Genomic DNA, 20,590 nt, shown 5'->3' with positions numbered 1-20,590 from the left:
CTCTCAGTCAAATATGTTGATTACAAAAAATCTGCCTGCTATTGTTCATACATTGTACTTCTTTCTGTGTCTTTTTCATGACAGAATACACTTGCAGTCCCTTGTTAGTATTTTTTAATCTTCTTGAACATTGTTCAAATTTGATAGCTTTTTTTTAACTAAATAAACTTCTACTTTCTAAATTTGCTTATTTGCAAAACATGATTGCATCTAGAAAGATTTAAATTTCTAACTTGATTTAAGCACTGTTTATTGGTTTGGGGATATTTTTAAATGGTTTTTTATTGTCTATTCTGTCCTTATGTATTTTTAATATTTGATACATATAGCTTATCTTTACATGCTTTTACATCCTAACAATTCCTTTACATTCCAAGTCAGGAATTTGAATAAGCAAATGTTTTTGCAATAGAAATATGATGTGGTTTATCAACAGAAGTCTGAACCAGGAGTTAGGCTGTACTGTGTTTACTATTTTTAGCAGTGCTTACTTGCTTCAGTTAGGTCCTTTATGAACAAAATATAGACTAAAGTTACCAGTGCAGCCAGGTTCCATTCACAGCTGTGGAAAAATGCACACTGAAGATCTTGCTCTGCCATACAGTGTTCCTTTTGAAGGGAACTTCATATTCCTTCTCCAGTCAGTGCAAGGGGTTTTGGTCTCAGCAATACTCCAGTATCCAGGAAAGGGCATTTAGCCAACCAGACTGAAGCAAAGGTAAATAAGAATTTAAACTATAACGTTGTGATCTATGCATGAACTTGCTTTAATTTCTAAATTCTATAGTATGTTTTAAGAACTAACTTGTTAAAGTGGTACTGCAGGTTTTCTAGTCTGTACAAGTTCTTGGACTATAGGTTCATTACACTATAGTTCCTTAAAATCTTTCAGTAGTCATTGAGCAATCTGACTAATTCTTATAATATGATCTCAACCTCTCTCCTGGGGAGAGCTGTGGGCAGTAAAATGTTGTTTTGACAGATTTTTTTTTTTGCTCCCACCCTATCCACCCCCTGTGTATTATTCATGTTGCTATCAATTTTCCTCAAACAGTAGGATCAAGAAACTAAGTCACGTACTTGGTGTGAGACAGTGAAATCTGTGATAAAGATAATTTCCAGGAGAGATTGATTCTACAGTCATTTGCAAAGACACATGTTAGAGAGGTAGGATATATGTGTTTTGGTTTGGTTTTTAAGTTTGGTTCTTTTCCTTGGGCTCACCATCAGACTAAGAATTTACTTTGTTTACTTAACGCCTACCTTATGTTTTGAAGCATTCTTTTCATGGTTCTTCCAAGCCCCCCTCCATTTTGTTTTGGTTCTTTTTAAGCAATTCTACTGAGCTGTGAGGTTGCTAAAGAGCAACAGAAGTCACAGAATTTCTCTTTAGAAATGAGATGGTTGCCATGGCAATGCTTCCAGCTGCTTCTTGTCCCAGTTGAGAAAATAATTTTTAGACTCCTATATTACAAGGTTAAGCTATAATGTTTAAAACTAAATCATATAGCTAATTGATTTAAAATTAAGATAATCACATTGCCTTTTCAATATATTTGGACTGAAAATCTAAAATTCTTGCCTCAAATATTTGTACAGGTACCTCCCAAATAATTTTTTCTATTTGTTCAAGTACTTGAGGCAAAACTGGTGCGTTCAGATGGAAAATATTTTCAACTTACTGATTTTAGTAGATGTGGTTTTGTAGTAGAAATTATCCTGAAAGCTGACTGCTACCTAGATAGGTAGTGTTTAAAATATGACTCTGAGTTTGACTCATACTTTGCAATATGACAAATCCGGATCAGATCTGAAATGCTAAATAAAGTTTATTTTCTCTGAAGTCCAGACAGTTGATGAAGTGTTGGCTGTTTTGGCGGTCTCTTGCCAACCTCACTTGAAGCGGGATTATCACCAACATCAGTTCAGTCATATTGTGTCTAGCCAGTATTAAAAATCTACAAGTATGGAGGTACCACAACCTGTCTGGGAAGCCTATTCCCCTGTTCCCTGCTCCTGGTGAACAAGCTTTCCCAAGTGTCCAGGCTGAATCTCCAAGTCACAGGTTGTGGCCACTGGACTGTGTTGTTAAACTGTGGGATTAATCATGCTAAAAGCCTGGTGAGATTTGGGTGAATAGTGACATGCAGAGGAGCCCTAGTCAGCATAATCACTTAAAATGGAAGGGACAGACTTCTCTGCTCCTAAGGTTATCAAAGGAAAATTATTAGACCTTTGTAACTCGTGTGAAACCCAAATAAAATATTCCAGAGCTCCTGGCACAGTGATGTACTGCCTACAGGGGATTTGCTATGGGATGCAGGGGAAAGGGCACTATGCAACTGTTTAAAGATTATTATGGGATTATCTAGAACTTTCTGTGAACTGTTTAGTGAAAGGACCAAAGGTTAGAAAAAGAGGGATCTATGTAGTAAGGAAGAACAAACCTGGTTTGTTTTCTTTTTTCACCAGTTTTTGCTGGCTGCTTTTCATCACCTTATCATCCCCTGGTTTTTGGGGTTTTTTTTTGTTCTCTTATTTTCTGTGTTTTGAAAGGTATCTTACTCTTCTTTACTTTGCTTAGCTTTTCTCTTTTTAAAAGATAGGCCCAATGAAATCCTCTGGGACCTCTATTACTTATAAAATGTAAATGTTTCAGAGAGGATTTTGTTAGATCGTAAGGTACATACACAATTTTATCTGTCCTTGTGACTTTGAAAATACTTAACTACTTCAGATTTTTGGAGATGTTTTTCACATAATCTGGCCTTCAGTCCTACTCCTTCATTAAAATTCATTTTATTAAGTATCTGATCACTGCTTATGAAGTGCAACAAATAAATCTGTGCCATTTGCCCTTCTCTCTCCCTCATAAAATAATGGGTTTAACTTCTTTTTACATCCAACCTATTTACAGAATATTTGTTGCATTTTTATGTCCCTTGATGTGATAAACTTCTTAATCTTAGCCTTTAATTTTATCATGATCAGTTATTGTGTTATTCCTATATAGTTACTCGTAGGATTTGTCCTTTGACTTCCCTTGCTTACACAACTTCATTTTGACTTTCAGATTTTAAAATAACTTTTTAGCCAGATCTTTTGTGGTCTTACTATGGTTCCTGTCTTTCTTCATGAGAAATAATTTGTCATTTCATCTTCACTATAATACGTTTCATTAATTGCCAGCCTGCTCAAAGAGCCTGTCTCTTTCAGACTCTTAGCAAGAGAGAGGATGGCTGCCTAAGTTTATTAGTCTGCCTTTTATTTTTTAAAATATATTGTCCTCACAATGCTGCACATACTTATCCTCAGAATCACAAATTCTACTCTTTTAAGACAGGTGTCACCTAATTGGCATTGCATGCAAGTATTCTCCAACAGTTTTCACCTGCAGTGTTCATATCTGGCAATTTTTATCACCTTTAGAATTAAAAAAAATCAGTTACCAGATGTTTCCTATCAAATTGTTTTGCAAAGCAAACTGAGTAACTTAAGTTTTTCATTACCACCAGTCCTAACTGTCACCTAACCAAACAGTTATTTTCCAGTGTCTTCCTTGTTGATGGTTTGCTTGTATTTTTTAAGTTAGATCAGTGTTTTTGTTGAAAGATACCCCTCTTTAATTCTGTTAAGTTTCTACACGCTTGGAATTTAGTCTTGGGTTCAGCAGGAAGATATGAAGAATATGTTTCTAGTATTTACTTGAGTTCTTAAAATATTTTTGTAAGAAATCTCAATAAGTTTGCTGAATATTTGAAAAGTCAAATGTTTCTAAGAGTGTAGCATTTGTTCTGTTTTACATTCAGTCAGAAAATATACTTTGGTTCATTTCCCAAATAATGGTTCATCTCACAAATACTGAATGTGTAAAAAGAGATTTAAAATTTGTATTGAAAATAGCCTTATGTGCAATGTGTTTCAGCAGTTAATAACTGCTTTCTGCATTGTCAGACAAAACACACACTTCATATGCCAATGCCAACTCATAAGTTCAAGAACAAGTGAAAGCTGTTATGAACATTTTTTTTCTTACTGATCCTATACAAAGATACCAAAGTGCATTTAGCCAAGGCTGCAAAGCAATTCAAAATCACTCAAGGCTGCAGAAGTATTTCTATAGCCTGATTTTGTTGTTTGGTGGGGCTTTGTTTGTTTGTTAATTTGTTTTCCCAAAGCAATCACTTGTGCTGTGTGCCTATGAAACTTCTTTCAGGAAAGATACTAACATACTTTGTTATGTATTTATGTGTTTTGTCATGTTAGAACTTTGTCTCTTGTACTCCTCAGTATACTGAACAACTTTCTAGCATGTAAGTTAGCATTTTGCATGCTTCTGGCAACCATACAGCCGTATGGATATAAATCACCTATGGCAAGCCTTTTGAAGGTCCTGGGTGTGAAAGTTGCCAGCCTGTGCCAAAGCCTTTCCCATAATGACAGATTCCATCTTGGGCACAATGATCATGAAATGATGGATTTTTAAATTCTTGGAGAAGGAAGGAGAGGGGCCAGCAGAACTGTCTTGGACTTCCAGAGAGCTTGGCCCCCATCCTGAAGTGCAAAGAATCCAGAAAGGCAGAACATTCTCCAAGAGTGAAATCTTAGGTGCAAAACCAAGCTGTGCCATGTGCCATAAGGTGGTGAGGAAGAATGGCCTAGCTGAACAGAGAACTCAGACAGGAACTCAGAGAGAAAAGATGTTATGACCTTTGGAAGAAAGGGAAGGAAACTCAGAACAACAAAGATAATGTGTGCTTATGGGGAATACAATTAGAAGGGTCAAAGCACAACCAAAATTTAATCTGACTACTGCCCTAAAAGACAATAAAAATGTTTCTCTAAACGCATAACCAGCAAAAGGAGGGCTAAGGATAATCTCCATTCTTTATTAGATGCAGAGGAAAACAGTGACAAAGGACAAGGAAAACATGAGGTGCTTAAAACTTAAAGTGATTAACAGCAAGACCAGTCATTCTCAAGCTACTCATCCCTGTGAATCAGAAGATAGGAATGAGAAGCAGAATGAAGTCACCACAATCCAAGGGGAATTGCTCAGTGGCCTGCTCTGCCACTTAGACACACTCAGGTCTATAGGGCCAGGTGGGAGCTGGTGCAACTGCTCACTGAGACACTTTCCGCCATTTACCAGCAGTCCTGGCTAACCAAGAAGGTTAGGGGAAATGCAATACCTGTCTACAGGACTGGAAGGAGGATCTAGGATCTAGATCTAGGATCTAGGATCTAGGAGGATCTAGGCCTGTCATCCTGACCTTGGTGCTGGGGAAGCTCATGGAGCAGAAGATCCTGATGGCACTCAGGACAACCAGGGGATCAGGCCCACACAGCAAGGGTTTGTGAAAAACTGTGACCAATTGGGTCTCCCATGACGAGGTGTCCCCCTCAAGTGGATTAGGGAAAGCCTGTGGATATTGTCTACCTGGACCTTAGTCAAACCTTTGATGTTGTTTCCACAGCATTCTCCTGGAGAGACTGGATTCCTATGGCTTGGATGGGTGCACTCATCTGCGGGTAAGAAAGTGGCTCAATACATTGCCCAGAGCATGGGGGTGACTGGTCACCTGGGCTGCTCCCCAGGACTCAGGTTTGGAGCCAGTCCTGTTTAATGTCTTTATCAATGATTTGGATAAGGGCATCAAATGCACCCTCAGTCAGTTTGCAGACAACAAGCTGGGTGGAAGTGTTGATCTGCTAAAGGGCAGGAAGGCTCTGCAGAGGGATTTGAACAGGCTGGATCTATGTACCATATGGATATGAAGAATGTGTAAAGAATATTTATACACAGGAGAGCTTAAATTGGAAAAATTCAAATGAATGTTTGTCAGTTAAAGCTCAGCAGAATCAGAAGAATAATTAAAACTTCAGCATACTATAGAGTAGGAATATGTGGTCACTGGGCTAGGAAACGAAGTATCTTAATTAACATGGCTAACAACAAGTCATCGTAGCAATGTTTTATTTTGAAATCTGTATATTACCAAACCATACATATGTAAAGTACTCTGACCTTAAGATCATGATATACCTTCTGAAAAATTATTCTCAGGATCAAGAGCAGAGAGATGCAAAGATTTTAATTGTTTTTCAAAGTTTGCATCTACAAAAATAGATTCCTTTCTGAGCATGAGTGAATGAATGCTGTGCCCTTCTCTTTTCTAATTAAACACCTCCCACTTCACTTCTGCTCTGCCAGCTCAGATGAAAGTTTGGAAAACAACAAAGAAGCAAACAGCAAGAAAGTAAAGAAAAATGGAAAGATGGGATAGGAGATAAACAGTAATGAAATCTATGGGAATCAAAGGCACCAAAGTTGCACCCCAATTTATATTAGGGTGATGAGAGACCATTAGGGTCAATGGTGCTTTTCAGAGTGTATCTATATGGACAGAGTGGAAAGGTACCTTCCCCTACCTTTTCTTAGCATACTATTTCAGAAAGATCTGTATATGTTCAAAGGGATTTTATATTTCATAAGTTATCATATAGTATTTTCATGCCTTAGACAAGGCTTGTAATACTTGATACCAGCCATAAATTAGATATTGTCAAACACACAAATATCAGAAATTCCCTGAGCTTCATAATGCTAAAAGAAGCAGAGAATAAGTTTTCTTAAACTTTTCCCTGTACCTCCACTACTGATCAGTGTCATGGAGAAGATACTGTTCTGACTCTCTGTGGACATCCTCATGTGTAGTAGATTGCTTGTACTTTAAAATGGAAGAGAAAGATCACTGAGTTTTAAATGCTACAAGCAAATATTTCCTAAGACATTTTCTGTGGATATTGATTTAATTGTACATGAAATACAAATCCTCACTGAAGATGAATTATTGAAGAACAGAAATTATGACTTGATATGAATTTTGAAGTAGAGCTTGCACAGGTCTTAAACGTTCCATCAATTTTAATTGTGATTTGTTTCAAGGACAGAATCTGATCAAAGCAGGTGGATAAGGGTGGATAAGGGAGCTCGAAAACTTAAGTGTTGTCTAATCTTTGAAAGGGTAAGTGTAGATTAAACATCACCTCAAGGTTGTGCAGACAAACAGTAGAACTTTCAGATACATAGCTGCATAGTAATAATTAATTCATTTGGTTCATGTTTAGTTCAGTTTTGATATGAGTTAATGTTAACTGAGTCTTGTTAATCCACATAAACTAAAATAGAAACCTGTTGACCAGCCTGTTCTGCTTTTGTTTGCTCTATTTTTAGAACTCTCAGACACTGCTTCTGATTCATGCACATTAAAACATGAAGTAATACTGTGGTATATAATTGGATTGTTCCTAATACTTAAAAATCAAGTAATCTCTGTGCAATTTAAATGTGACTACATTTCAGTAGAGCTTTGACTTAATTCATCTATGCAAAATGGCATAGTAAATTTTAGCATATGCCTGTGTCTATTTAAGCAACATAAATAATTTACTGAACTAAAACTTCTTCATGGTTCTTCATCACTATTGGTTAATAAAGTAAATTTAATTTAATTAATATGTCATTTTAATCATTATGGAAGAACTTTGTACTTTATAATTCATACATACTTTATTGCAAGTATATGTCAGAGCAAGGTCCAGCAGATTAAGCAGAGTGTGAAATAAGGAATAAGCAATTTTGCTGCATTTGAGATAGAACATTGGACCTGATTTATTCACCTGGACTTAAGTAGCAGGCAAAGTACAACTGTAGAGGGTGAGCCCATTCGTGTTCTTTGCCAGTCTTCACTTGAAAGAGGTAAGGTGCCTGCCCAGTGCTGTGTTCCTTGGATGCTTTCTTAATGATTTTTAATACCAATTCCTATTCTGGAATTCAATTTATCTTTAAATCAATTTTCAATATTTATGCATAAACATAAGTGAATAAAAAAGGTTGACTCATTCAAAAATACTAAAAGAAAACCAAAACAGTTAAAAAATAACTCCAGATCCAATTTCAAATTTCATGAAAATCAGGATTTGGGCTTGTAGATTAGGGTTTGATTTAAAGTAATTTATAATTTAATACTTCATAGTAGCAACAATAATCAAAGCTTTAGGGAAAATGATACATGACAGTAGAAAATGCAAGTATAGCAGAATTTAAATGCTTAAAGGGAAGCACTGTGCAAAATTTCATGGAAGGTAATTTTCCAGTTTATTATGATCCCAACATCAAGTGACCAACTTTGCATAAAATGGCAAGTTATATTTTAATAGTAAATCATAGTTATTACTGAATAGTTTTAGGCAAAACAGAAAATTCTGGTTTGCTGGCTTTGTGTATGGTAGGCACAAATTAACTGTCAAACCTGAACTTTATTACAATGTTTTATCTTGGACATTTTTTAAAAAATGTGCTGAAATTTTTTCACTCTGGAAAACTCTTTGCTAAATCTGCTGCTAGGTCATTAGATTTATAAGGAATGTGGCTTTTTTGCAACATAAGCCACTGTGGAGAAGGTACTGGCCTCTGCAGACTCTGTGCTGACACTGGCAGGAAATAAGCCCTGACCAAAGAGCTTTCTTGCTAGATCTATTTTCTGCCTTCAGCAAAGCCACTGTGGGGAGCTCAGTCCTTAAAAAAAAAAAAAAGTTTGGTTTGAGTCTAAGTAAATATATCCTTTGAGAGTATAGGAAACAATTGTTTACCTTATTCATTCTAAGCTGTTGACAGAAACTCTTCTTCAGAGAATCTGGGATTTGCCGAAGTGAGGACCCAAGGATTTAGTCGGGTAATACCCTAAGTCTTCTACTGAATGTACTGAATGAAGTATTAATGTACCCCAAAATATGGATAAAATGAGGATCAAAGCTGTTTCAGTTTACTGAACTGAATTGAATATTGTTGAACTCAATTGAATATTGAATATTGAATATTTGTTGGTTTTTAAGAGGCTAAAGAAAAGTTCTTTTGCTTTGTTTACTGAACTTTTTAAAAAAATCTAATTGAAACCTGCGACCTGTTATTTTAAGCTCTAGATAGCAATTCACAAAATAGCATAGTCCAGGTTAAGTGAGTTCTCCAGTGCATGGAAACCTTTCCAGCACTACGAGAACCATGTCTCCGAGTACTGTTTGAGCTACAGACAGTCAGCAGAGCTAATGTTACTGTTTCTGTCCTGTCAACCATTCGTGTCTCTATTTCACTATAGTCTGGATTCAGGGAATAAGAAAAATTCAACTCTGATAATTAAAAGTAGTGCTTTTTCTTTTGTCACTACATTATTCTTTATGGCTTTTTGGCACACTCAAAATTGCATTATGCTTTATTGCTTAACATGGCACAAGGTGACAGGTGAGAGATGTTCTGAGTGTCTCAGCACAGCACTCTATGTCAGAGAAACTATTGATTTGTCAGAAATTAGGTCTGAGGCATCAGGAAAGGAGATGTCCTTCAAAGATGGGAGAAGCCAACTTTGACAGAGGCTTGCTGTATTGAAGCTTGGTAGTCCAAAACCTTTCTCCTTCTGGACTTTTGTACTAGAAGTCATAAATAAGTCATAAATATTGCCATTTTCAGCTCCAATCTGTGTTACAGTTCTGTATTGCTGCAGGAGGACTGACGCAAAAGGAAGATGCCACTGAGGAGCTCAGCAGGATTCCTGCTGCTCTTGCTCTCTCAGTGCACTGTGTCCCTGGGCACCAAAGAGGCAGTGGTCCTGGCTAATGCCCACCTCCTCTCCCAGAGAGAGTATGAGAGACTGGGAAACGCCAATGAAAAAGGTACTCATGAAGACAGTGAGTGATTTGGAAGTGTTCTGTGTTTTACTTTATTCCTTTGCTGTAACATTTTCAACTAACATATAATAAAGTTAGCCCTGGAAGAATAATTTGCGGTATGAACATGTCCTGCCACAAAGTCCTGAACCTGTCTGTAGAAGCTGGTCTACTGAGAAGGGCAACTGTGAGGGTCACTGTGTGTATTGCTGGCTTGGACATCACCATATAGATTACTTAAATAATCCTTCTATAATATCTTGACATCACATTTGGAGTCAGGTAGGCTGTGTCTACCAGGAAAATGTAATTTTTATTGAATTTTTCTCACTGAGATAATAAAATTGTCAAGCTGTTATTAAATACAAATTACAAATATTTCACAGTCTAATGATATAAGGACATACCTTTCAACTCTATGGAGAAGTGAATGATTTCAATTCATAAACATATTTCTGAGTAACAGAACAATGAATACCATCCTTCTCTACAAAAGGAGCTCTCTCTCTATAAGTTCATACATATGTAAATGTATATTTATATAAATTTTGTTCTGGCTCTTAAGAAACCACAGAATCAATTGTAACCAATTGTAAAATTCAGAGCATTTTTTCACAGTCTCAGAGATGCTTGATATTATACTAGAGCAAGAAGTTACCTTATAAAGACGTTACATTTAAAAAACCCCAGCAAATATTTTAGCCCAATAGAGAGGATCAACCCAAGCCTTATATGCTATTTTTGTTATCCTCTGAGTCTACTGGATAAGCAACAAAATGGAAAAGCAGTTTCACCCGTCTTCCTGATACCAGTATTGAGCACTGAACAGAATTGTAATTCTACCTGCAAATCCATAAAATTTAGCCTGGATTTGAGTGAAAAGAACTCATTCTAAGAAAATCCTCAGATGTTTATAAGCTTTATATTGACAGGAAATATGATTTAATATCTCCCTTTTATCAATGAACACATGGCATACATTTCAGAATTTAATACAAGGATGTTAGAGGTGCCTGAAGTATAAATTGGTTCAAGAGAAATTGATTTGTTCATTGAGGAAAAGACTAGGCCTAGTTATTACACTCAATTGCCCTACAGATGGCACAGGGAATTGCAGCTTGCTGACTATTCAGTCTGGAAGAACACTGGTGGAAAAGGAATGATCTGCACATAGTTTTTGGCTTTTCAATTATATTTCTGTCATAAATACAAAAGCATACTTCTGTTTTATGACCGAGTAACAAACCATTTTCTGAATTTCTGAAAAATTCCTGCATGTTCCTCCTGGAAATCTTCCCCCTTTAGCTGAATAAATGGCCATCAGCTGCAATGAGGTCAGTCAGCTTCCAGTCTGAAGAGAGTCACTCAGTCACTCTAACGGACAGAAATCAATTTCTGAAATTTATTATTTGAACAGAGCTTACTTTTTTGTGTGTGGCTTTTTTTTTTTTTTTTTTTTTTACTCAGACTATCCAAGGGATTGTTTTGAGATTTTACAGCATTCCAAAGGAAATTCCAGAGATGGCCTTTACATCATCCAACCAAAAGAGGAACCAATTGTTGTCTTTTGTAACATGCAGGATGGTGGCTGGACAATAATCCAGCACATTACAGCCAACAGCACTGTCGACTTTGACAGGACTTGGCAGGACTACAAATATGGATTTGGCTCGGTTCATGAGAACCACTGGTTAGGAAATGAATACATGCATCAGTTAACTGGCGGCTCGGTGCAATATATACTTGGAGTTAAACTTGTGAATCTAAATGCTGAAGTCAAATGGGGACAGTATGAGCCATTCCTGATTGAGGGGGAAGAGTGTCAATATCGAATCAGGGTTGGTCTTTACAAAGGCAACGCCACTGATGCGCTGTCCCTGGACACAGAAGCTTATCTCCATGACAACCAGAAGTTCACCACCAAGGACAGAGACAACGACAACTACTTTATGAATTGTGCTAAACTGGAACTCAATGGCATTCCCGGGGGAGGCTGGTGGTACGATGCATGTGCTGGGGCAAATCTAAACCGCAGGAATGTGATATACTGGCAAAAAGACTGCAGCAAGCAGCACCCCTGCAAGTTTGCATGGATGATGATCAAACCCATCAAGCACCACCAGTCACTCCCTACCAAGGCCTGCCCCTGTCAGAAAGTTGAACTGTAGACAAGCCATGTGTATTTGACAGGAACTCTTTTTCAAGTGACTAAAGTGAACTCACTGACTGAGTAATAACCCTAAGTAACCCTGACTGGAAATTTAAATTGGGCCTCTGGAAGGGATTTATGATGACATATTGTTCAGGACTGGAATATGTCACAGTAATTTGCCAACCACACAAGTGAGAATCTGTCAGAAATTGAGGTCTTTACCACAAGATTTGAATAACCAGAAGATTTAAATAATTCATTTTATACTATTTTAGCCATAAGATAAGTCTGGTATGAAATCTAGGATATGATGTCTTGTACAATATATACATGAATAAAAATGCATTTCAGAAGGTTTTGCTCTGGTGTTAATGTTCATGATTGATTGCACATCTGTAATTGCACATCTGTAATTGCACATCTTCATATATCATGCAGGGAAGAAATTTTCAATTAAATACCTACATTTACAAAATGCATACTGAAGAGTATTGTATATCATAGGGCTCCAACAGGCCTTTTCTTTCTAACTTTAGTGAATGGTATTTTAATATTTAAAATTGGAATTAACCTCATTTCCCATATCTTCTTTCCCCCTTCATTGACTCTTCCTTTATCTCTACTTTTTAATGATCTCATATACAGTGAAGTATTCAGCACAGGCTTTTCTTTTCTGCCTTCATTTCAGAGCACTCAGCACTTATGGGATTGTCAGATTCTCCATTTGAAGTCACTGATCCAAAGCTTACAACCCCTCTGAATTTTTCCCCCAAGAAACTCAGTTAATATATTTTAAAAAAGATCAAACTGATATTGCAATTGTTTATTTATTCCTCCATTTTTACTCTGAAGATTACTCCACTTTATTTACTATTATTTGACTGTTACTTCTCCCTGTTCCATGCTGTGCTTCAGCTTTTTTCTTTTTTTAATACCACTGTGAGGAGAGAATGTTGCCTTTATTTCACATTTAATAGTTTGAATTGTTTTAGGACTCAACCTTGATATCAATTAAACAGTGCCTTTTGTCTAATTATAAAATAAAATAAAATTTAATTATAAATTATTCTGTTTTAAAACAATACACAAAAGGATTTCAATTTTTATAACCTTGTTTTGAGACCTTGTTTTCTTTTACCAATGAGTTCCTTCACACTGTTATATATCATTGGAATAACTGAATGACAAGTGAAGAGTTTTTATTGTATTTACAAAATGTCAGAGTAATAATTAGATCATCAGGTGTAGTTTTTTTAGATATTTCAGTTAAAGGAACTCCACCAACAGATGCTGTCAAATTCCTGCTTTTTAATTTAAAATACTATTTATCATTTTCATGATAATTGCTTCAGAAAATAAATTCCATTGTGTTTTGAGAGGACCAAAGCTGTCATGATTGCTTAAGATGAGAAACTATTTTGGAAGCAGAAAAGTCAAGAAAGCAATTTTTAGTTTTCTTGATGCACTGCAGCATTTTCAGAGATACAGCTATGTGATGTGGGTGAGGCCAACATAGCACACATGCCAATTTTGCAGCATCTGATTTTTTTCCCCCTGAATTTGTGTTCAAAGACAGAAGTGTGATAGAAGAAATGGTTAGTACCTGAATTGAGTTTATATCATTGAGTCAATTTAATGTGGGTTCTGCATAATTCTATAAGGATGCCTCCAAAGCTGGGATGAGGATACAAGAATATCACCTGAGTGCTGCCAGTCTCACATGGCACTTGTTAGAATTCCTGGCCATATAGCCAGATGTTCACACACCTTCCAAAAATGTGTTTTTAATAACCATGATTTGGAAACATGGAAGGGAGAATCCACAGGCTGCAACTGATCATCAAAGGCAGATAACCTGCTCTGAAGCATACTCTTAGTATGTTCTAGAGGATTTTGGAGGTAAAGACTCTGCAAATAAGCTGTATGAATAACTTGGGCACCAGCAGACCAAATCCAGCTGCCCAGTTCCGGACGGACTCTAGAAAATACTTTAACTGGAGCCCTACAAACCTATGCACTGAATTCCAGTACAAAAATTAAATTTAAAATGTAATAAAAATTCATAACAAGAAGGCTACCAGCAAAAACCCTGAGACATTTAATCAAACTCAGGGACTGAGCAACATTCCAAACTTCTAAACAAAGTATGGATGGAAATGACTACTGAAGCTGGGTTAGGGACTAAGGAAGAAAATAAGTAAGACTATTTTAGACCATCCATCAGCATGGAACCTTTAGGAGTAGACTAAACTTTACTTCATAATTCCTTAACAAAAGACTATCTTAACTGAACAGATATTTTTTAATTCCATTGATGAACCTTCATCACCAGATCAGATACCCAGAGCAATGCTGAAGGCATCTGGCCTTCATCATTGAAATCACAGACTGAAACATGGGGGTTTCTATTCTACCCACTCCTAAGTTCTTTTGCCAGTCACATTTCTCCTATGCTCTCTCTCTTAGCCTTTCCTGATTTTACTGCCTCCTGCCATATGGGAAAGAAGGAGGGTCTTCCCAGAAGTAGTGGCTGAAACAAATTTATTTGGTCAAATAAATATCCTTCCAGAATGGGTAAGTATGACAGGGTCTAGAGCAAAAGGTTTCAGCCCTAAGCACCTGTGAATGGGAGGCATGTTCCACTTTAACCATGGAATCTCTGAACAATAGCAGGGAAATCGTTTTCTTTACCTCTACTTCTTTGCATTTTTCCTTATACTGCCAACTGCAGGAAATGTAACATACAATACCACATTAATAAACTCAGAATTTATTCAATATTTGTCTTTAAAAATAATTCAATTTTCATATGAGAAAGTGCTTGCTTTTGTTTCTGACTTCCCAGACTTCCAGATAACCTTATTTTTATGTATAGCCATAGATTTAAAAACACAACAAAGTGGTTTTAGGGGCTAGCTGACTAATGTTGTTAATTTATTGATGCAATACACTGTATCAAAAAATTAACAGTGTTAGCTGCATGGCCTCATTTTCTCTTACTAGAACTAACAAACAATTCTTTAGTCACTCTCATGTCTTTTGTGTTTCAGAAGGCATCAGGCCACAGTCAGAGTGGGGGGCTACAGAGCTGAATCCAGCCATGCTGCACAGCTGGAATCCCCACTGTACCCTCTCTCCACTCCTCCTCCTATAGCTACCTGATGAATTGCACACTAAAGGAGGCCTTATGGACAGCACACACTAAAAACAACTATCTGACCTCCACTACATCTAGGTTGCTGCTGCACCTAAGGATTAAAAGATATTTCAGCTTTGATCTTGGCATTGTAATCCAGGAATTCAGTGAAAGCTCCCCCAGTTTAAGAGGCTTACTGAAATAGAAGCCATCAGCAACCAGGGTCTGGAGGAGGACCTGCTACAAGAAAACTTCTGAAGGATTTGAAATGTTTGTTTTATTTGAGGAGGACTGACTTTGGTATATCAGCAGATACATGAAGAAACTACTGACATTTAGCAACCAATGGCAAAAATACTGAGTAAAAGGCAGTGCTTTTAGTGAGTGTAACAAAGACTGAAGTTCCTTCATCATAAAAAAATATATTCACCAGGATGGGAAAAACAATTGTAACACCATTCCTTTCTGAAACCATTAGTAGTCATAGATTATCATCTCCTGTTTAACAACATGATGTTATCAATTTTAAAATATTTTATCACTTACAGGTAGCTATTAATAAAATCATAAACAAGAAGCTTATTAAAGCTCAAGGTTTTATGACACTCAACTGTCAAATGTATGTGGAAGAACATTTCTTAGATAGTTCAAAAGGCAACAATGGATATTTGGGGGAGACCACATAAGAAACAGAGCAGCCTCTTACTGACTTGATGAGGTTAAAGCCAAGTAGTAAAGCAAAAAGACACCGTATCATTTTCTAGAGGTAAGGGTTAGCCTGTGTTTCAAAACAGAGAAGCCACTGACTACCCAGCAGCTGCAGGAGCATTACATGAGATGTCCTTTGCTAAGCTCTTCACTCCTAAGTAGTTACAGAAAGTGCACAACTGTATCCAAGTGTTCTACATATGTTTAAAAATTCTGGGAACTCTTCCGAATATTTATCTACAAACCTAAATCATATTTGCAAAAAATGAATGTTAGTTGATAAATTATGGGGATCTGGAATACGGAGGGATGCCAGATCATATGAAAAGGGAAAGACAAAGTTTGTGAGAAAATTCAATACTTTAAAATATAAAAGGGGCTGGTCTCTGGAAAGCTTAGTTAGGGATGTGTATTTATGCATCTATATTGATGATACATACATATCTACATATATGTATGTGTATGAAATTATGTAAAACCAAAATGTAATTTTACAAAAAGCATTTCATTAGTCCATGACAATAATCAGTTACACAATCAGTAAAAATGTAATTGAAAGGACAGATAACAAGATAACAAGATTGTCCTACACTCCATAAGTCCCACAACACTTTAAAAGGTACAAAATACAATCAAGTACTAACTGATACTCTGATGAGGACCAAATTTGTCTTTTTGTGGTTTCATTTTTTTTAAAGAATAAGCATCCTACATAACAATAAAGTAATGCACACCTCTTTATATAGTTCTTGATATTTACAATGTACTCATGTGTGGCCATGTAATCTCTCACATGGTTAGGTGCTAGCAGCATAATTTGTGCATATATTTCACAATTACATTGAACCAACATTGTTGCATCCATCACTGTGTATTCTAATACATTTACTGAGCAGAGAGTCCATAAACATTTACAGAACATTCTTGATCAACAGATGTCAAAAACAACATAAAATACTCCATTTAATAAGAACCAATGTTTCATTTGAGCAATAACAGTGCAGCTAGCAGGAGCTGTTACTACCTCATAAATTTTGCCTTTAACTACAGCTTGTGCCCCCAAAAAGACACATTCATTTGCTGAAACATAGTTTACTGAATGACTGGTCTGACGTAATATAAAATAAATCCACCCTAGCAACCAATTTGTACATAGTTACTGTACACAGGAAAAGCTTTGGATAGTGAAAGAACAAAGCTGATGAAAGAGTTTTTATAAAGACCTCTGCTTTCCTTTCATAAGTAACCATTTGCTAATGCACAAAAAATAATAGGCCCACTATGGTGCATTGCAAAATCAATAATGTGACTTTAGAGAACATATTTTTACATTAGTACACTGCTAATCTTTCACTGACAAAATCTTCCCCTGTGGACATGGGCTAAAAAAATATTAATTACTTGTACTGTGATTGTTGACATGGAGGATTTATCTATATGTAGGAGAACATTCTGATGGTATGATAATTTAATACATTATAGACAATTTCACGGAGAGCAATGGTACACTCATGATGACTTATACAATCCCTGAAATGTGCAACTGGGTAATGTCACCACTGCAATGTCCCACTATAGTGTACAACAGATACAATATGAAGAGTATCTCAAACTAATATTCCAAAATATCTCACTCAGAATTATGATACAAAAACTAGAACTGAATTTGAACTTTTATGTACATGAAGATCTTTCTCATTCCTTTTTCTTTAGGACTTCCACACCTTGTGAGTCCTGTTGCCATTAAATTTGTTTTCTCTGGACCTTTTCTGAAGCTTCTTGTTTGTTCCCACCACAAGGAGGTCACCATCTCCATTCCAAAGGCCTTCTGCTGAAGGCAGCCCCTTGCTTACCCACCCACTCGGTCAGTGCTGCAGGGCTCCTGCCAGTACAACACAGGCGTTAGGAAGGCACAGGCAGCTCAGCTCTGGCACCAAGAGCCCTCTCAAATCTCAGCCAGTGGTCAGCCTCAGCTCGTAACTAGGCCAGTACAACCCAGTCCCAGAAGCCACAGCCACCAGGGGTGTTGACTTCAGCCACATCTGTAGCAGATGTGGTTTTGCAGGACCAAAAGAAGGTGCCTGAAGATAACTCATGTTTCCAAGCACCTGATGTTGACTAATACTTGTAAAGCTATCTAATGACAAAGAATTCAAAATGTTTTGAATAGTTTTACAGAAACATTAAAAATTTGCTTAAAAAATCTTTCCTCTTTAAAAGATGCCAATTCTCTCACTGTTTATATATAGGTAAACATTATGGAAACTTTTAGATCAAGGTGTAGCACAACAAAGGAGATTGCAAAAAATACTTTCCCTGTGTTGTAGATAGACTGTGTCCATTATGCTTTACAGTCACTTCTGATTTGTACCATTGTCACTGTTGAATAAAATTTTAAAATTTCCTTCACAGGTAATGGGAACTGGAGCTATCACCATTTTTACAAATGACAGTGACTTGCTTGATGGAACTGATACTGGGACTGGCTTCTTCATCTACTAAATACATTATCTATTTCTTCCACTATAAGCCCTTCCACTATGAGCCTTCCTAAGTCTCCACAAGAGTCATCCTTAAAGCGGAAATTTTCTCAGCATTACCTTCTCCTATAATGCATGTGTTCATTTGGAGTATTATGAATCTCCCTAACCATTTAGTATTGGGGATGACAGCATTTACCCTTTAGATAATCCTTGTTTCATCTTGACTGCTGATGGTAAAGCCTCAAAACAGAGGTAGCACAGGCTGCATTGCTTGGAACACTGAAAACTAAATAAACAATACACTAGCAAAGAACTATAGAAAGAAACAGTTCTGCTCTACAGGCAGACAGACTGAATGACCTAACCTGATGACTGGATGATCATCCCAGTCTAATTTCTAGTAGTTTATAGTTTACTCCGCCTTTCTCAGGCTGAAAGAAAGGACATAAGACGCCAAACACAATAATTGTAATGCAATTCTACTGCATAGTAAAAATCAATCTGTGTTGCTCATAGCAGCCAGTGACATTTTTATCCCAAGCACACTACTTCCATGCAAAATTTAACTTTTCAGCAGATTTTTTTAGCCACTAGACACAACAGCAATGGCTTTGAAAATACAGAATTCGCTAGGTTACATCAATATCTGTATTTCTCCTTATTTCTTATACAAGAATGATTATGGTAGTCTGGTATTGCCCTGCCAGTATAGTTTCTCTTCCACTTTTTTCTTTTTCCACTGGCAGAAAAGCAGCATCTTAAAAGTCTTCCTGAAAGTTTTATTACAGAGGGCATAACAAATGGGGTTAACAGTGCTGTTCACATAGCACAGCCAGTATCCAAGGTGCCACAGTGTCAGGGGAATGCAGTCTGAGCAAAATGTGGAGATCAAAACCATGATATTATAGGGAGTCCATGTGATTATAAATGCCAAAAGAATGGCGCTTAAAGTCTGTGCTGCTTTGCGTTCCTTTATAAGAACCATCCGTTTCCTTTTGGTGATTTGGTTATTTATATTTGGATCCATGCTTTTGATGGAAGGGTCCTTTGACAGAGCAGCAGAACAAGGAGTTATTTTTACTTTCCGGCAACCACTGTTGGCTTCCTGGGTGCCATCAGCCTTAACCACCAAACGGAATTTATAGGCCACACATTTTTTACTTTTTTGTACGTGTTCTTTGGTAGGTGACAAAAAGTATTTCTGGTTCTCAAAATCACTTTCTTCAGGTTGGTCTTTGACAACAACATCTGTAGTCTCATACTCTTCTGCCTTACTTTTAGATGGACTTTTGTAAGTTACTTGGAAAACTGAGTCAGCGGCAAGTTTATCCTCATCTTCCGACGATGCGTAGCTGCTGCAGGTGGTTAACTGGTCAGCCTTAGCCCAGTCCATACACGTACTCGCTGCCTGGGAGGCCTTTGCTGTAGCTGACGTACTTCGGCTAGATGAAGACCAAGAGGCCTGGCACCTCTCTCTTTTGACTAAGTTTTGTTGCTTGCAACTGAAGCAAGACTTCAGGAGAGTTTTCTGAGGCTTTATTGTCTCATACTCTGCCACAGACTCTGAGCCCTGCAGTTCAGCGAGGTCCTTGGTGCGTTTCTCGGTCTCTTTATAAATGCGGCAGTACAGAATGGTCATCACAGACACAGGAATGTAAAAAGCAGCAATTGCAGTACCAAAGGTGATGATGGGTTCATATAGAAACTGTATCTGGCACTCTTCAGGTGGTACTGTTCGTTCACCCACAAAATACTGCCAGCACAAGATTACAGGTGCCCACAACATGAAGGAAATCAGCCAAGCCATACCAATCATGATGCCAGCTCTTTTGGGTGTGCGTTTGGCCCTGTAAGTTAAAGGCCTTGTGATGGAAAAATATCTGTCAAAACTGATGACTAGGAGGTTCATTACTGAGGCATTGCTAGCTACATAGTCCAGTGCTAGCCACAGGTCACAGGCGAGGCTTCCAAGAGTCCAGTGGCCTATGAGTATATAGGATGTATACAGGTTCATAGAAAATATCCCAATGATAAGATCTGCACAGGCAAGGCTGAGCAAATAATAATTGTTGACAGTTTTGAGCTGACTGTTAACCTTAAAGGATATCATTACAAGGATATTTCCCACTATGGTTATTAAGCTTACAATTGCAGTAACAGTGACAATAGTAATGACTTCCCAGAGGCTATGCCCTTCTAACTGCTTATGGTTGATGGATGAACTGTTTACAACAGTAGAATTGCTGAATAAATTGACTTCCATTCTTGTCCTTGGTGTACTGTCATCAGGACCTTAGCACTGTTGCATACTATTTTCTGTACTCAGAAGCATCCTTTTGGAGATAGCTATAAAGATCAAAGGAAAAAAAATCAGAAAATTTAAGTAGC

The 20,590-nt window shown here is 37.1% G+C and overlaps 2 protein-coding genes across 3 annotated transcripts in view; one reads left to right on the top strand and one right to left on the bottom strand.

Moving 5' to 3' along the window:
• The first annotated feature begins 5,255 nt into the window (after positions 1-5,255).
• LOC110475253 (fibrinogen-like protein 1-like protein) lies at positions 5,256-12,228 on the top strand. Of its 2 annotated transcripts, none has more exons than XM_077784080.1 (4): positions 5,256-5,532; positions 8,671-8,738; positions 9,545-9,729; positions 11,191-12,228. In XM_077784080.1, exons 3-4 carry the CDS (start codon positions 9,582-9,584, stop codon positions 11,889-11,891), a joined length of 849 nt encoding a protein of 282 aa, XP_077640206.1. In that variant the 5' UTR covers positions 5,256-5,532; positions 8,671-8,738; positions 9,545-9,581; the 3' UTR covers positions 11,892-12,228. The 2 variants fall into 2 exon arrangements, with proteins under 2 accessions (XP_077640206.1, XP_021394918.2); XM_021539243.3 differs by having other exon boundaries at positions 5,512-5,532; positions 8,681-8,738.
• Positions 12,229-15,270: 3,042 nt separating this feature from the next.
• CHRM5 (cholinergic receptor muscarinic 5) overlaps positions 15,271-20,590 on the bottom strand; it is a 45,756-nt gene continuing 40,436 nt past the window's right edge. The window contains exon 2 of the mRNA XM_021539270.2: positions 15,271-20,548. Coding sequence (XP_021394945.2) covers positions 18,882-20,465 — 1,584 coding nt within the window. The 5' untranslated portion in view covers positions 20,466-20,548 and the 3' untranslated portion in view covers positions 15,271-18,881. The remainder of the gene's footprint in view (positions 20,549-20,590) is intronic.

Source organism: Lonchura striata, chromosome 6, assembly GCF_046129695.1.
Source record: "Lonchura striata isolate bLonStr1 chromosome 6, bLonStr1.mat, whole genome shotgun sequence".
NCBI classification, from domain to species: Eukaryota; Metazoa; Chordata; class Aves; order Passeriformes; family Estrildidae; genus Lonchura; species Lonchura striata.
This window is presented reverse-complemented; position numbering and strand designations above follow the sequence as displayed.